This window comes from Hemiscyllium ocellatum, chromosome 36 (assembly GCF_020745735.1).
Source record: "Hemiscyllium ocellatum isolate sHemOce1 chromosome 36, sHemOce1.pat.X.cur, whole genome shotgun sequence".
NCBI classification, from domain to species: Eukaryota; Metazoa; Chordata; class Chondrichthyes; order Orectolobiformes; family Hemiscylliidae; genus Hemiscyllium; species Hemiscyllium ocellatum.
In genome coordinates this window covers 26641788-26660348 of record NC_083436.1, presented here as the reverse complement: position 1 = coordinate 26660348, position 18561 = coordinate 26641788, and the positions used below count along the sequence as shown (strand labels likewise).

Genomic DNA, 18561 nt, shown 5'->3' with positions numbered 1-18561 from the left:
CTATGGTCAGTATGGACGGGCTGGGCCGAAGGGTCTGTTTCCGTGCTGTACATCTCTATGACTCTATGGTCAGTATGGACGGGATGGGCCGAAGGGTCTGTTTCCGTGCTGTACATCTCTGTGACTCTATGGTCAGTATGGACGGGATGGGCCGAAGGGTCTGTTTCCGTGCTGTACATCTCTATGACTCTATGGTCAGTATGGACGGGCTGGGCCGAAGGGTCTGTTTCCGTGCTGTACATCTCTGTGACTCTATGGTCAGTATGGACGGGCTGGGCCGAAGGGTCTGTTTCCGTGCTGTACATCTCTATGACTCTATGGTCAGTATGGATGGGGTGGGCCGAAGGGTCTGTTTCCGTGCTGTACATCTCTGTGACTCTGAATGGTTTGTGCCTTCGATTGTCTGACCCTCAGAACGCGCGGCCTCACCGCGCAGGCGCAGCTGGTGATCGTCTCTCGATTGCTTCAGTTTGGACCGTCCGATTGACTCTGGGATCGATACATTGATCTGTGGCCGCAACGTCAACCGTTTTCAATATGGCGGCGGCGGCGGAGATAGCGGCGGCAGCAGTGACAGAGATCGCACTCGGAAGAAACTTCCGGAGAGCGGCTCGGAGTTGAACACCGCGGCCCTGCCTACCCGAGGCTGATGGATGGGTCGCGACCTGAGCAAATAAGCGGCGCCCCAGGCGGAACTCAGCCAACTGGCCCTGGGCTTAATGGCGACCCGAGCGATGCCCCGGGTCCCTCTCCGTCCCGGAAGGTTCGGCTCCAGGCCCAGGACCGGGCGGCAGGTGAGAGCTGAGGGGACCGCCGTCTGGCTGTAGTTTTGAGGGTAATAACCGGAGTTGGCTTATTAACCTTCCCCCCCCCCCCCATGACCCCTCTTCCCCCCCACCATGACCCCCCCTCTTCCCCCACCATGACCCCCCCTCTTCCCCCACCATGACCCCCCCTCTTCCCCCACCATGACCCCCCCTCTTCCCCCACCATGACCCCCCTCTTCCCCCACCATGACCCCCCCTCTTCCCCCACCATGACCCCCCCTCTTCCCCCACCATGACCCCCCCTCTTCCCCCACCATGACCCCCCCTCTTCCCCCACCATGACCCCCCCTCTTCCCCCACCATGACCCCCCCTCTTCCCCCACCATGACCCCCCTCTTCCCCCACCATGACCCCCCCTCTTCCCCCACCATGACCCCCCCTCTTCCCCCACCATGACCCCCCCTCTTCCCCCACCATGACCCCCCCTCTTCCCCCACCATGACCCCCCCTCTTCCCCCACCATGACCCCCCCGCTTTCCCCTTTGCCTGCTTTCTCCTCCCCCCCCCCCCACCTTGTGCAACCCTAATCCCTTGCCCCAACCCTGTTTGCTTTCTTCCCCCCACCCCATAGTGCTTGGCATCTCCGCCCTTGTATCTTCCCCCCCCCCCCCCCCATCCCTTGACCTCTTCCTCCTTGCTCTAGTCCATATTTGACCAGTAAGCTTTAGTGAGTGAATTTACTGATTTTCAAATTTAGATGCATGCGTGCAAATGGCAGTGGCAAATATTTGTCTGAAAAATGTAAATTAATTCTTGAAAAGAAGCACCTAGTCGACAAAGTTGTGCAGTGTTCTGCTTCAGTGTGAATGGTGTGAATGTTATTTTGAAATTAAATTTGTGTAAATATGCTCTAAAACTAATTGGAGAATAAATCGATTTTGTTATTTATCAATAGTGTTAGTGTATGACAAGTATTATGACTGGGTGAAGCCAAAATGATTTGGCTCTCTTTTTAAGGTCTTTGGTCAGTGACAGCAATACTTTTTTTTTACGCAGCTCCTGCACTTCATTTAAAAGTAGCATTAGTCAAAATTAAAGAGCCAATTATAAAGCTTTCTAGAATTAAAGCATGTGGAATGTGTTATCTACTGACTGGACTAATGGTAAACCTCAACATTATACATACGTGCAGACTTAGGTAATAAATTTAAAAGAGAGACTGGGTATAAATGGGAAAAATGAAGATCCTTAGGATTCTTGAGGGGTTAGATTTTTAATCTTACACCGCAGTTTTTGAATTGTTGACTCATCCTCAGTAGTGGCAAAATTTGTAGATGTCTTTGAAGTCTTGTCATATGGTTGTTTCCCCAATTTGCTTTTCTTTTGAGAGGCTGATAGAGACTTTCAGTTCTTTTTGCAAATTCTTTCTTTATTTCTGTGCTGTTGCTCAAAAAAATGTAAAATATGATATTTCCAAGTATGGTTCAATAGTTTTCACAAGTTGAACCATTGTAGGCAGCCTTTGCCTTGTACATGCACTTATCTAATTAAATTGACTATTACATGATGTGAATTTCTTGATGCTGATGGCATGGTGGCACAGTGGTTATCACTGCTGCCGGACAGAGCCAGAGACCCGGGTTCAATTCCCGCCTCAAGCGACTGACTGTGTGGAGTTTGCACATTCCCTCCGTGTCTGCGTGGGTTTCCTCTGGGTGCTCCAGTTTCCTCCCACAGTCTAAACATGTGCGGGTCAGGTGAATTAGCCATGCTAAATTGCCCTAGTGTTGGGTAAGGGGTAACTGTAGGGGTATGGGTGGGTTCCGCTTTGGTGGGTCGGTGTGGACTTGTTGGGCCGAAGGGCCTGTTTCCACACTGTAAGTAATCTAATCTAATCTAAGTTACCTGGTCTCTGTGTCTTGAGGTAAAATGTTGATTTCTGGGCTGACAATTTATTCTATTCTAGTTTCTTGAACTTGCCTCAGTCCGTGATCATGATCAGGTAATCATAGAAACCATTTTAGGTCAGTATGTATCTTTTTAAAAATATTTGCCCTCTAAATGTTTTTGGTATTATAATCAGATGATTTAAATTAAAATTTGATCGTCCACATTTATTGCTATAATTTATCACCAAGTTATAACTTTTAAAAAATAAATCCAAATTCCTTAATAATTGAGAAATTCCATCTTGAATTTTTACTGATTATCCTGAAATCTTTGTCAAGTGATGAATTTAAAATGGCTGTTTAAAAAAAGTGGAAAAGTTGATATTCAAGGACCAGTGACTGTATAGATGTGAAAGTTCACTGACAGAGTATAAAGTTCATTCCAATTTGACACTTAACCATTAACTGTCTGCCAAGAATCAGTATTATATGCATGATATGGACTTAGGTGTGAAGTGTATAATTTAAAAGTCTGCAAATGGTTCCCAGTTTGAAAACTAAATCAACAATAAATTAGATAGCAGATAGCATGAGTTATTGGCTGGTTAAAGGACAGATAATGTGACAAATGACGACAATTTAATACAGAAGTGTAAAGCGACATAATTGGGAATGGCAATGAGGAAAGGCAGTTCAAAACAATGATCAATTTTTTTAAAATATGGGAACAGGCATATGAGCAGCTTAGAAACACAAATGTTGAAATGTGATGAGACAAAATAAAAAAGTTCTTAAGCTTTTGTTGTCTGTAAGTATAACATTTCCCTTGGTGTTTATAAAGGTGTAGAATGCAAGGAAGTTGTACTAAAGATTTACAGTTTTTTTTCTCATTAGAAATCTTAGAGGATGTTTTAGCCAAATTATATCAATGGCTTGGACCAACTAAATGGAGAGATGGGAGAAGTAAGACCTCAGTTATGCTGAAGAAAATATTTCCTCTTAGGGTTGTCTATCAATAAAACCTGCAGCTAGTTTTGTAACCACCTCAGGTTATGCCTTTCAAGAAGTTCTCCTTCAAATAAAGGCGATTTAATATCTATGCTTAAAATTGAGGTGTTTTGAGAGAGTTCTTTGGGCAAAACTGTTTGCACTGCCAGATGGATCATTAATCTGAGGATGTAGTTCTTAGGTCATTGGCACTGTAGCCAAGGTTTGAAGGGGGTATGGAAAGATAAAAGGTTTTCTTTTAATTCAGCCAGTTATGATCTAGATACATTGCCTGAAAGGATGCTGGAAGAAGTTTCCATGTGACTTTCCAAAAGTAATCTTATTTACTGTATTTGAAAGTAAATATTTGGAGTCTACGAAGAATTTTCTGGGGGCCGGGACAGATTTGTAATTCTTTCAAAGAGATGGCTAATGTAAAATTGGCCAAGTGACTTACCTCTGTGGTTCTTCTTACCCTGTGGCATCCTGATTCAAATTTTGTGCTATAAAAACATGCTTTGCTCAACTAGTCTGTGCCAGTGTCTATGCTCCAATTGAGCATCCTTAATCTTTTATCATTTAAGTCTACAATTATATCTCTCTTTCTTTATCCCTCATGCTTGATAGCTTCCCTTAAATACATATTGACTATTCATTTCAAAAACTCTGTGGTAACAAATTTGAATTTTTAGATTAGATTCCCTATTGCTGCACAAGTCCACACTGACCTTCCAAAGAGTGACCCACCCAGACTCATTCCCCAATCCGATACACGTCCTTAATACCGGGCAAGTTAGCATAGCCCATTGACCTGACCTGCACATCTTTGGATTGTGAGAGGAAACCGGAGCATCCGGAGGAAACCCACACAGGCACGGGGAGAAAGTGCAAACTCCATGCAGTTGTCCGAGCTGGGTATTAACCTAGGTCCCTGGCACTGTGAGGGAGCAGTGCTAACCACTGTGTCACCATGCTTCCCCAAATTTTTTGATACCTATCATATATTCATAGCTCTAGTTATGCTGTTCCTCCCAGAAGAAAAATTCCCTCTTTGATATGTATATCAACAATAACTGCAACCATTTTCATATCCACCCCAGCTTTTGTCCTTCAATCGCAGAGAGTGCTATCTTTGTAAGTTAGAATTCAGTGTGAGACATTTTGAAAAATCTATGTGTTCTGCTAACTGGCTACTTTTATTCTTAGTTTCTTCCAAACAAAATTAACTTTATTGGTGAAGGAGACCACTCATTGATACTGAGAACCTAAAAGCCTCTCATATTACCAAGTAGTTATCGAGCTATTTCAAATTTTCTTTTCATGTTATCGAACAGTTTTCCTATTGCTGAAGGCAAGTTTGATTCTATAAATTTGATGTGTTGCCATTTTTGGCTATTGTTGTATTAACATCTTATCAGTCTATGAAAAGAAGCTCTTGTGACATCATTAAACTGTTAAATGAACAAAGAGTTCAATTTGCAGATCTGACAAATTAGAATTTCCTCATCTTCTGTCTCAGGTTATATCTGCATCCATATTTACAAAAATTAAGGGTCTAAATTTGAGTATATAGCATCCAAGAACACAGTCAGGGAAGATTGGTGAAAAGCAGATATTTGAAACCTGAATCCGTATTGTTTCTTGTACATGAAGTGCAGTTCTTATTGGGGGGGGATGGGAAGTGCTGATCACAAGTTTAACTTCCTCATTGACAGATGAGATAATGGAGGATGTAGTTTGCAGTTGTGACCCACTGTACAAGAAAAGGAGTTGGAGAAGAATCTGTTTAGAAAATAACATTTTTGTAACTTTTGAAATTGAATGAAAAATTCTAGTTGTTGAGTTGGCACTGATGAACAGGAGCTCATATCAGGGTTAACTTTAAAACAGATTTGAGCAAAAACCATATTTGCATCAACTATCTGTTTAAAATGAGGATTTTTGAGGAAGTATACTTTGTTGGTCATCACACTCTTCAACAATATTGCTGGGCAAATGGGACACTTTCTACTTCAGTATTCTTGGCCTGATGCAAAGAGTCCTCACTTTCTATTCTTTTCAATGCTACTGTGAGCATTTTTGTTTTCCAAAACTTTATCAAATTCATTTAAATTTTACACTTGGACTGCATCTTGTAAACACTGCATTCAGATATTTCCAGCAGGCTCCATCTGTAATTGTCCTTGTTCAGTTTGCTTTTTTCCATTAATCTGGGTTGGATCTGAAAGAACTGGCATATTGTGTTATCATATAGTCTTGCTCAGCTTATTTCAAATCAAATGTCTTTCTTTCTCATTTAATTACTGTCAAAAATGATAGGAATTCCTTGTTGATCTGCAGTGAATGCTGTTTTGATGTTTGTTAATATTTGTTTCCTAATTATATATTCTGAAGGGAAGTATGCCAAACATTTTTGCAGTTTAGCAAGACAAAAAAGCAGCTGCTTTGCAATAGCTATTTTTAATTTGTTTTAAAGATATTTTTTGCAGCCCTTAGAGGATTACCAGAGGAGTTAATTGTGTACATTTTAGCATTGCCTTTAATTCTTTTGACTTCTTTCATATTACGGTGGCACAGTGGTTAGCACTGCTGCCTCACAGCGCCTGAAGACCCGGGTTCAATTCCCGACTCAGGCGACTGACTGTGTGGAGTTTGCACGTTCTCCCCGTGTCTGCGTGGGTTTCCTCCGGGTGCTCCGGTTTCCTCCCACAGTCCAAAGATGTGCGGGTCAGGCGAATTAGCCATGCTAAATTGCCCGTAGTGTTAGGTAAGGGGTAATGTATGGGTGGGTTTCGCTTCGGCGGGTCGGTGTGGACTTGTTGGGCCGAAGGGCCTGTTTCCACACTGTAAGTCTAATCTAATCTAGTCATATCTAGGATCCTCTTTATAATTCAAAATATTATTTATTTTTCTAGGAACTTATAGATACCCACCTAGGATACTGGAAGGAAGAATTTGCACGGACTTCACGACCCCTGCTGGACAGTGTGTCAACAACTGTGAAGTTGTGAATTTACAGAACTGTGATGTAAAGACAATGTGGTCTTTATCTGTACCAAAATACAAGCACAATTTGCACTGTTCTAGGTATGAAGACAGTAATAGCCTTAATTCTGAAGACTCTGGCATTCCCACGTTAGAAATTGGAAATCCAGAACCCATCCATTGTGGTGTATTGAATGTTCGAACAAACCATGCTGATTCATCCCAGACATCTGGATTGGCACCTGACAAACTTGGCCAAGGTTCAGGAAGTCTACCACCTGGCATGTGTTCACCGGCTGTACGTCTTGAGACTGACAGTGCATTGCGAAAATCTTCAACATTTCCACGATCCGGTTATGATAATGTGAAGCTTTGCAGTCTTTCAAACAGAGGAGCAAACAGGGCAGATGAGATATCTGTAAGCAGTGTTTCAAGCTTGAGCACGGAACTGTCCACAACTTTGTCTGTTAGCAATGAGGATATTCTAGATAGTTTGGTTACCAGTGACTCAAGTGCAATTGTAAATCTGGAAACTGATGAGGCACAGTTCACTGACATCAGTTTAAATTCTTCCAGAGACAGCTACAATCAAGCTGACAGTCCTTTGGAACAAGAGACCAAATATAAAAGACTGGGCACACTTGCCAACTTTTTTACCAGGTATCGTGTGTTCCAATTAAGTATATTTTTGAACCTTTTCTTCTATTCTGGAATCAGAAGGAGGGGTGGGGCTGGTGTGTTTGCTGTTGATATATTTTTGTTAACATAGTTGCCAGGAGAAGGGTAATGGCTTTTCTTCTTGAGCTACTGCAGCCTCTGTAATGGAGGTTTGCCCATAAAGCTATATTTTTATTCTTTGTTAATATGCATAATATTTCTGTATTTGTTTTGTTTTTGTTCTTTTTGTGGGATATGGGTGTTGCTGGCTAATTCCTTGTGAGAAGTTGGTAGTACGTTTCCTCCTTTTAACCACTACAGTCAATGTGTAGGTATACATAGTGGTATTAGGAAGAGAATTCCATGTTTCTGACAGAATGAAGGAATACCAATGTAGTTCCAAATTACAATAGTGTACAACATGAAAGAGAACTGAAGTAGTGTTCCCATGAATTTAGTACCCTTGTTCTTCTGTGTGAGAAAGATGGTGGATTTGAAAGGTGCTGTTTAAAGGCAAGGTTGGCACATTGCTGCAGTTCATTTTGTATATGATATTGATAGTGGATAGAGTGAATATTTAAATGGTGGGCGATATGCTGCATCTCTCATTAGGGAAAGATAATTGGTGGTGGTTTAACCTGAAAGTCACCACGTCTCCGTGAGGGGAAAGGTTGAGAAGGACTGTTCTTCATAATGACTTCAACAGGTGCAGGAATTGAACCTACTCTGTTTCACACCGCGTTGCTAACTGGTTGCCTAACTAGAATTAAAAACACAAATAGATCAGCCATTATCTTATTGAAGGCTTGAGGGGTCAAATGGCCAATTCCTACTCCTAATTGTATGTAAAAGTAATGGTAAATGTAACTTTCTTTTGTCAGACTGTCTAGATCTTTCTGTTGGCACAAACTGTTTCATTATCTAAGGAATTACAACTGTGTAGTGTTCTGTTCTCGTGATCAAAAATAATTCCCCTTTTGACCTTATGTGGCAGAAAAGTTTATTGGGAATTCATTTGGTCCCAGAGCACTGTTCAAAGGAGCTCCCACAGCATTGTTCTAGGGCTGAGATCATTGATTTCCAAAAATTGCAATTTTGTGAGACACGACTCATGAATTCCAAAGGTTTACAGCACTTTAAGTGAAGAAATCTCTCCGTGTCTCCGGCTTGAAGGAGTCATTGACCCCTTTATCCAAGACCCCAAGTTCCAGAGCACTGACAGCAAAGACATTTCTTGGTGTTTGCTGAGTACTTAAGAAATTTCAATTTCAAACTCTGGGGCAATTTACCTAGAACATGCTGCTTCCTTTCTTTTTATCATGTATGTAATTGTGTCACGACCCCCCCCCCCCCCCCGCAAAGTTGAAGCAAAACCCTCAGACTCAGTATAGTTTTACCACATGCATCTGTATTCCAAGTCCTAGAGGGAGAGAGAATGATCACCCATGTCCACAGAGACATGAGCTCTCCATCTTCTCTGGAAGAGCAGTTTCTTAATGAATTCATTTACAGAGAAGAGCATCCAGATAAGGCAACATGTATATTGATTGGGTGACTATTACAATCAGCGAGTATCAATAGCAAAAATTAACCCATCTGCAGTTACACAATGAATGTTCTTAATTTTAACTGGCTCCACACAATACTTTTCACCTTGTTAAACTGACCTTACATACTGAATGCTTCCAATATTGTTAAATGGCTCTACATAATTAATGTTTTTCCACCTTGTTAACCTATTACTCTTGCCTCCAGCACACTGTTGTTAACTGCTAGTTCTTATCTGATCCGCGTCATGCTCAGTTGAACCTCCTTGTTTCACAAAACTCAGAACTTAACTCTTTCCCTACCTGCTCATACTCTATACACATTCTCAATTGTTTTTGTATTAGTTGTATTAAGTATAATGCTGTTCCAGTGCTTGCAGTTAGTAGCATACCCCATAAATAGTAGAATTACATCAGGAAAGTAAATGCAATTTTAGCATTCATTGAGTTCTAGAACCTAAGAGCAAGGATGCACTGCTGAGGCTGTATAAGGCTCTGGCCAGACCACACTTGGAATATTGTGAGCAGATTTGGGCTCTGCATCTGAGGAAGATGTGCTGAACTTGAAGAGGCTCAGAGGAGGTTCACGAATGATCCTGGGAATGAAGGGCATGTCTTGTGAGGAAAGGTTCAGGGCTTTGGGTCTGTACTCAATGGAATTTAGAAGGATGAGAGATTTCTCATTGAAACCCTGAGAATACTGAGAGGCCTGGACAAAGTGGATGCGGAGAAGATGTTTCCACAAGTAGGAGACTATGACCGAAGGGAACAACTCAGTGAAGGGTAAATCCTTTAAAACTGAGATGAGGAATTTCTTCAACCAGAGGATGGCAAATTCATGGAACTCAGAAGGTTGTGGAGGCCAAGTCATTGAGTCTATTTAAGGCATAGATTCTTGATTAAGAAGAGTATAATGTTATGGAGGGAAGGCAGGAGAATGTAGCTGAGAAACTTAGATTGAATTTGTTCCATGATTTGATGGGCCAAATGACCCAATTCTGCTCTTACTTTCTATGGTCTAAACCAGTATGCTGCTTAGCAACTTTGAAGTTGCAAAATGTTTGCAATGCACAACTTGTGCAAATTCATCTCTTGATCCAAGAGGTTATAGGCTCAAATCTCTTTTGTGCTGTGATTTTGCTGCATTATAAGAGATACCATTGATGCAATATGGTTACCGTATCTCATCACAAAGCAGTAACTGCATAATAGTTTGAAGTACTTGGGGCAGCATTGTGATAAGTTATCCAGAAATGTGCAGGTTAGGTGAATTGGCCATGCTAAATTGCCCGTAGTGTTAGGTGAAGGGGTAAATGTAGGGGAATGGGTCTGGGTGGGTTGCTCTTCGGAGGGTTGGTGTGGACTTGTTGGGCTGAAGGGCCTGTTTCCACACTAAGTAATTTAATCTAATCTAATAAATGCAATGTCTTTTCTAATGGTAACTGCAATTTATCATCCTTTCATCCCCACATCTAGGGTCAGTCTGTTCATGATTCTTCATAAATAGGAATTTTGTTTTTTCCTCCTGATAAAACTAGAGTCAAAGGATATTTTGGTGGATGGATATTTTATTTGCAGCTAAATTTGCTGATTCAACTGATATTCTAAAAGCAACCACATATCAAGTAGTGCATTACATGAAGTAATATTTCAGATGTGGTCTTGTCTCATGGAGCTTAGAAAGTCTTATCTGCAGCTACAGGTTCTTTTCGAAACATTGTTTGGGCCAGACGTGTTTCAGGTTCATCTAAGTAGGTAGTAATGTAAGTGGACGCTGAAATGCATAAGGAATCCTCTTGGACGATCATGGTACTGTGCTAAGTTTATTTCTGGCTTGAATTCAAATAGTTCGCCTGAAACGCCAATGCTTTATGCACATGTTTATCCTGCTGCAGCTTATTAAACTGCTGGCAAATATCTGTGCACTGCAAAAGTTGGCATATTTGTGTAAGTGTTTTGAACTTACTTTTATGCTTAAGTCCTCATTTTAGGTTGTGAGGTCACTACTTGTGCTTTGTTTCTCAGGTATCATCTGTACTGTTTACAGTACTGTCAAATGCAGGTACGGTTAGAATTACATAGAGGTCTGAGATGTGGTTGGTTAATTTGTTTCATTATCAAATTGTGTTGTTCATGATTATTTGCCATTCCTCCGTTTTATTTACTTTCCCTCCAAATATAACCGTTTTCAGCTGAATATTTTCATGTAATTTTGACTAGAGAACCTGAGTGTTGCTTTGTCAAAATATAACTTCAAATTTCATTATCCAGGAACTTGCTCCCTAACAGCACTGTGGATGTATCTACACCAAATACGCTGGAGTGGTTTGAAATGGCAGCCACTACCTTCTCATGGGTCAGGGGAGATTAAAAAAAAATCATGGCCAAGCCAGCAAAGTCCACTTCCCATGAATGAATTTTTTAAAAATTAGAAACCTTAAAATCAACAGCACAATGTCTGTTGATAACATCGACTGTAGGATCTTTGGACGGCATGGTGTCTGTGATTAGTACTGCTGCCTCACCACGCCAGGGACCAGGGTTTGCCTCCAGCCTGCAACGATTGTGTGAATTTTACACATTCTCCATGTCTGCATGGGTTACTCCAGGTACTCTGGTTTCCCCCTCAGTCCAGAAATGTGCAGGTTAGATGGATTGGGCATGCTAAATTGTTGATGGTGTGCAGGTTAGCTGGGTTAGCTGTGGGGGATGCAGAGTTACAGAGATAGGGTAGTTGCGTAGGTCTGGGTGGTATGCTGTTTGGAGTATGTGAGGACTCAATGGGCCAAAGGATCTGTTTATTCACTTTAGGGATCCTTTAGGATTGTAGGATGGGGCTCTTGCCTTGTGAGCCCCTTACCTTTTTTTTTTGGATGCCAAATTAGTCGTAATCATTGAGTCATAGAGATGTAAAGCACAGAAACAGACCCATGGAAACAGATCCATGCTGACCAGATATTCTATTCTAGTCCTATTTGCCAGCACTTAGCCCATATCCCTCTAAACCCTTCCTATTCATATACCTATCCAGATGGCTTTTAAATGCTGTAATTGTACCAGCCTCCATCACTTCATTTGGCAGCTCATTCCATACACTCACCCTCTACGTGGAAAAAGTTGCCCCGGGTCCCTGTTAAATTTGCCCCCCCTCAGCCTAAACCTATGCTCACTAGTTCTGGATTCCAACTCTACCCCCCCCCCCCCCCCCCCCCCCCCCCCCCCCCCCCCCAAACCTAGGGAAAATGCCTTGTTTCTTTACAATATCCACGTCCCTCGTGATTTTATAAACCTATCAGGTCACACTTCAGCTTCCAGTGCTCCAGGGAAAATAGCTTCAGCCTCTCCCTATAGCTAAAATCCTCCAACCTCAGCAACGTTCTTGTAAATCTTTTTTGAACGCTTTCAAGTTTCACAACACTGATCTGATAAGAGAGAGACCAGAATTAAATCCAGTATTTCAGAAGTGAGCAAACCAATGTCCTGCAACACAACCTCCCAACCTTTTCTAGGAAGTTTCCCTTTAAACTGAAAGGAGATTAATGCACTGTCCATTGTTTAGTTTTTAAAATACGTAACTGACCCAGATAACTCACGTACTGATTAGATTGAAGTTAGCATTAAAGGAGTCACTTAAGGAAATAATGATGGATGGCATTTATGACTCATTTGATAGAGCAGGACACTTCAAAGAGGTTTCAAGAAAACTTTGTTCTTGTGTATTATTTGAAGAATTCACCATGATGTTAAGGAAAACTCAGTAATGTTTCTGGTCATTGAAGGTAGAGTTTCAAAGGGATTTTGACAAGTTACCTCTTGAGTCTTTTGTCTAATTAGCATACTTGGTCCCTCAAAGTTTCAATCACACCTAAAAGTCTCAAGTCAGAATTGTGATGAATGCTCACCCTGGATAAATCTAACGAACAATGCTCAAGGCTTAATGTTAACCATGATAAAGAAGTTGACAAATAGCCCAGCCACTGGACTAGTGCGGCTGCAGTAAGTGCAATGTTCATTATTGTGAAAATAGAATCTGACAAAGTTTAATTGAATCAACTAAAGTATTAGATTTTGAATGTTCTGCAGAACATAAGATCTGGTATTCTAAACTGTAAAAGAAGCTTAGTTGTATCATTGTGGCCATTGGGAATAGAGAAAGTGAAAGACTGATGGGACCAATGGCATTGTAACAATATGCTAGGGTTACTTCTACAATCTACCATACAAACAAGTCATCCACCTGCCTTTCAAAACTGTTGCAATATCTACGAGGTTCAAGTCAGGGAAATATTCTCCTCCGTTGCAACAATACTCAAGAAGCTGCTCATCACCCAGAAATTGATTGGGATCCCATCTATCTTTTAAAGATTCACCAAGTCTACCACTGGTGCACCCTGCCTGCACTGTACCATCTGCACTGTCACAATTCATCAAGAATTCTGAACAGCATCTCCCAAACTTGTGGCCTTCACCACTGGCAGGAGAAAGGTAGCAGGTGCATGGGCATAAAATCACCTGCCAAGTCCCCCCTCACGTTGCACAACATTGTGACTGGGAAATAATCATAAAATTCTTGCTGTGTAGATAGGGGCTATTCGGCCCACTTAAGTCTGTACCGATCCCCAATCCCCCCCAAAGCACCTAACTGAGATCTCTCCCTGTAATCCCGCATTAAGCCTGGCTGATCCACCTAATCTGCACATCTCTAGACACTACGGGACAGTTTAGCATGGCCAGTCCACCTAACTTGCACAACTCTGTATTGTACTATTATTCCTTCATTGTTGCAGTGTCAATAGTAAAATACCCTCCAAAACAACAGAGTAGGAGTACCTTCACTGCATGGACTACACCATTTCAAGATGGCTCCCCACCACCTCAAAAATATTTAAGACCAAGACCAGGTATGTGAAATTCAGCCTCTTGAGTCTTCTCCGCATTTGATATGATCACGGCTGATCTCCTCTTGGCCTCAACTCCACTTTTCTGGCTACTCTCAACCCTTCAACCCATTTCTAACAGTCTGCCTGTCTCATCAAATTTACTTGGGGAAAGGGAAATAAATGCTGGACTTGTCAGTATTCTGATTCCAATGAATCAATTTTACAAAGATGTGTAGTGCGCGAAGATGATAAGTTCTATTCCATCATAACTTGAACATGCAAGTTAATTCCATCATTGCTGGGTTAGAATCCTGGCATTATTATGTAAATTGTACCATCAAAATTGCTGCAATAGTTCAAAAAGAAAGCCCACCATTGTTTTATGTCCCATGAATAAGTGAAAAGAAAATGTGACATTAGCAACAGGAAGCCACATCCAGTTTTTAATATATACAAAGTTAATGACTTATGGCAACCAGTCAGATAGCTTTGCATGTTTCTTATGCTTTAGGAACTTTGACAAAAGCCTTCACTTCGATGAACGAATTAAAATATGTACTTTAATCACATGATGCATCAGAATCTGGAAGTGTGCATCAAGGTTATGAGAAATGTTGATTTTTACTTCTGATATGTTTATACAGCTTTTGAAAAAAATCTTTGAAGAAAATATCAACAACATTTGAGAAATATCTACAATTGTTTGTCTCTAGTGGGAACTCAGGATTGATTGCAACATTAGGAGATTAATTTTCGACAGATTTATGCATGATTGCAGACTATTTTAAGAAAGTGTTAAGTTCAGTTTAAATTGCTGAACAGATGTTTTAAAAGCAATGCAAAGACTAATTCTGATGTGTTCACGTGCACTGGGAATTAAATCCCTCAGTATATGAAAATAGGTGATCCACATTCAAATAAACACTCAAACCATCCTGAAGAGGGTGCAGAAGTACCTCAAGACTCACCTCAAGATCTCTTTCCTAACTGTATAGCCTCCCTTGACTGCACATGTTTATTCAGGAACTCAGTAAAGACATTGAATAAAAATGCTTGAGTGCCATTGAAAATGGTATTTCTTCCAATTCTCTGTTCTTCATTTTTTTTTCACTTTCTCCCTCAAACCTGGGCTATTGTGATGGAAATAAAACCACCTCTATGTTTACAAAAAACTTCCAAATGGATTGTAAAGTCAGTTCAAGAAGTTAGTCAAAGTCATAGAGATGTACACCATGGAAACAGACTGCCATGTAACTCTTGTTTGTAATTTTAGAAAGAAAAAGATTACATGCCAAACCTGTCTGCTTTCAATATTAAATAGTTGAGCATAACAGAAGAAATATGTGCAGGCATAAATGAGACAACCTGCCTATTGCAGAATTCCATGCATCCATGTCTCCAGTCTCTACTCCACAGCATGAAACATGCCAAGTTGCAGCTGTACAGTACTTTGGTTAGGCCAGTGTTGGAATATTGCGTGCACTTCTGCTCTCCTTCCTATCGGAATGATGTTATGAAACTTGAAAGGATTCAAAAGGATTTACAAGGATGTTGCCAGGTTTGAAGGATTTGAGCTAGAGGGAGAGGCTGAATAGCCTGGGGCTGTTTTCCCTGGAGCATCAAAGGCGAAAGGGTGACCTTATAGTGTTTTATAAAATCATGAGAGTATGGATAGGATAAATAGACAATCTTTTCTCTCGGGTGGGGGAGTCCAGAACTAGAGGGCATAGGTTTAGGGTGAGGGAGGAAGATACCTACAAGGTGCCGAAGGGGCAACTTTTTCACGCAGAGGGTGGTGCAGGTATGGAATGAGCTGCCAGAAGAAGTGGTGGAATGCATCTGGATGGGTATATGAACAGGAAGGGTTTAGAGAGATGTGGGCCAAGTGCTGGTAAATGGGACTAGATTAGGTTAGGATATCTGATTGGCATGGACAAGTTGGACTGAATTTCTGTGCTGTACATCCCCATGATTCTGACTGCAATCTGTATTGGGCTGGGTAAATCATTTAAGCAGAAAAGCTGTGAAGGATGTGTTTGAGGAGCTGCCTTACTGTTTTCTAGACCAGCAAGTTGAAATGCTTACTGGAGGGCAGGCTTTTTTGGATCCAGTAACATGTAATGAAAAAAGGGCAAATTATTTATATTTAATCATGCACATTACATTTTTCACCTTTCAAGATGTGTGACCACAATATGTAGTGGAGGTGCTGGTGCTGGATTGGGCTGGGCAAAGTCAAAACACTGGTTATAGACCAGCAGGTTTATTTGAAACCACAATGTCGGAATTGTGCATGAAATTTGAAAATGAGGTCAAATTGAATAAGGGAAATAATTTAAAGCCTGAAGCACAAGTTGGCTGAGCTGGGTTGGGCAATTATATTAAATCACAATACTGCATATAAGCAATGGACAGTCATTTGAAGTACTATTACATGGCTTACAGCAATTACACATTCCTTCAATGTGCAAAAGCCCAAAGGTCAGTCAACCATTGCTGACAGATTTTATAAGATTAAAAGAAAAACCTTACAAAATGACCAGATTAATAATAAATCTGAGGGTTGTAAAGATGTTATAATAGGCAAAAGAGGGCCAAGAAACTGAAAAGGAGGAACATGCAATCTAGCAAATGGGGTCATGGAATTTAATAGCCTTCACAGGCAGGGAAAAAAAAATTGAAGGTGAGTGAGGATCCATTAAAAGCACAGAGCAAGGAGAATTTATGAAGTGAATTAGAAATAAGAGAACCTAAATGGTGACTTACTTGCTTTTACTGAGCCAGGTACAGCTCCCAGAATTAGAAATCTAAGTGACTCCGGAGAACCAACATTTGAAGGAAGTTGGTATCAGGAAGAAAGTTGTACTGGAGAAACTAATCGAACTGAAACTTGATGAGTCCTCAGGACCTAATATATACAACCTAGACCCTTGAAGGAGGTGGCTATGGAGATGATCAATGCAATGATAATCGTATTCCAAAATTCCATAGATTCTGGAATGATTCCAGCACATTGGATGTGTGCAAATGACACCTGTTTATTTAAGAACAAGCAAGGAAAACAATTTGTGATCTGACCCTACAGCCGTAGATCTATAGGAGGGAAAATGCTAGAATTGTTTAAAAAGAACATGGCAAATGGACATTTGGACAAAATACAGTGATTGGGTATAGCTTGATTTGTGAATTGTAAAACCATGTTGGAACAAATTTGAGTTTTTAGGATGTTGCTAACAAAATTGACAAAGATGGGGGCATTAGATGTAATATATTCAGAAGGCTTTTGATAAGGTTCCCCACTGGAGTTTAATTATCAGAATTTTTTAAAATGCTCAGGGAGATAATGTACTTGGAGTAAGGAGTGGTTACCCTATAGAAAACAACAGGAACAAATGAGTCAATGTCGCATTGACAAACTGTGACTATTGGGTTCTCGCAACTGTTCACAATATATTTCAATGTACATTAGGGACCAAATGTAATATCAAATTAACAGAAATGAATGTTGTGAGGAAGATGTAAAACTTTTTCTAGAGGATTCAGGTAGGCATAGTGGTTAGGCATGGATATAATAAATGATGCAAAATAAGAGTTTTTCCTCTTTGGTATGAAAAACAGATGTGCAGAATATTTTTAAATGGTGAGAAGTTGGAAAAGTATAAATGTACAAAGGTGTACTTAAATCAATAAGTCACTGAAGGCTAACATGCAGATATAGAAAGCTATTGGGCATATGGAATACTAACTGATATCACAAAAGAATTTGACTACAGGAGAAGTGAGTCTTGCTCCAATTGTGTAGTTTAGTTAGCTAAAGTTTGGAGCTTAGTTAGCATGCATTTGGAATACTGTGTGCAGTTTGGTCATTATATATCAAGAAAGATATTTTTGCCATGGAGGGAGTGCAATGAGCGTTTATCAGATTGTTTCCAGAATGGCAGGACTGTTCTATGAAGAAAGATTGGACAAATTGGACCTGTATTTTTAAAGTTATGATGAATGAAAGTGATCTCATTCAAAGCTGTAAAATACCTTTTAGGGAGAGACAGGATAAAATGCAGAGAGCGCGTTTCACCGTCTTGAAGTCTTGTACGAGTTGGCATTATATAAAAGCAAAGCGGACCAAGATGAGTCCTTTTGAATCAGAGGGCGGTGGATCTTTGAAATTCTCTATACTAGAGGGCTGTAGAAGTTTAGTTTATTTAAAGTAGAGGTTGTTTTCTTATTACAATGGCAAAAAGGATTGAGGCGATAGTGAAAGTAAAAGGGTTTGATCAACCAGTGATGTTGTACATTTCTATGACTATGAGTAAGTAGTGGAACTGGTTTAATAGGCTAAAAGACCTTCTCCTGTTCCTGCATTCATGTATACTTGGAAGTCTAACAGACTGATTTTCAGTGAAACCAGAACCTACTTTTTCCCCTTGAGTCTTTTGAGCTGTTCCAAATCCAATAAACTGTAGAAACAAAAACAAGTTGCTGGAAAAACTCAGCAGGTCAGGCAGCATCTGTGCAGAGAAATCAAAGTTCACATTCTGGGTCCCATGACCCTTCCTTGGAACCAGTTCTGAGGCAGGTCACTGGACCTGAAAGGTTAGCTTTAGTTTCTCTTCACAGATGTTGCCAGACCTGCTGAGCTTTTTCAGCAGCTTGTCCCTTTGTTTCTGATTGCAGTGTCATCATGGTACTAAATGGAAATAATGTCCGCATCTGATTAAAAGGGATCATAATGTCTTCACACATTGTAGATATTTTTTAATCAACCTATCCAGTGACGTTGTTACATATCTGAGGAGCAGATGGGTCTTGAACACAAGCCCCCTGGACCAGAGGTCTGGATACTACCACT

The 18561-nt window shown here is 40.7% G+C and overlaps 1 protein-coding gene across 1 annotated transcript in view; it reads left to right on the top strand.

The window, feature by feature from the left end:
- The first annotated feature begins 481 nt into the window (after window positions 1–481).
- LOC132833323 (TBC1 domain family member 14-like) overlaps window positions 482–18561 on the top strand; it is an 81007-nt gene continuing 62927 nt past the window's right edge. Inside the window, exons 1-2 of the mRNA XM_060851493.1 lie at window positions 482–794; window positions 6559–7288. Of these exons, the coding sequence (XP_060707476.1) occupies window positions 650–794; window positions 6559–7288 (875 nt within the window). The 5' untranslated portion in view covers window positions 482–649. The remainder of the gene's footprint in view (window positions 795–6558; window positions 7289–18561) is intronic.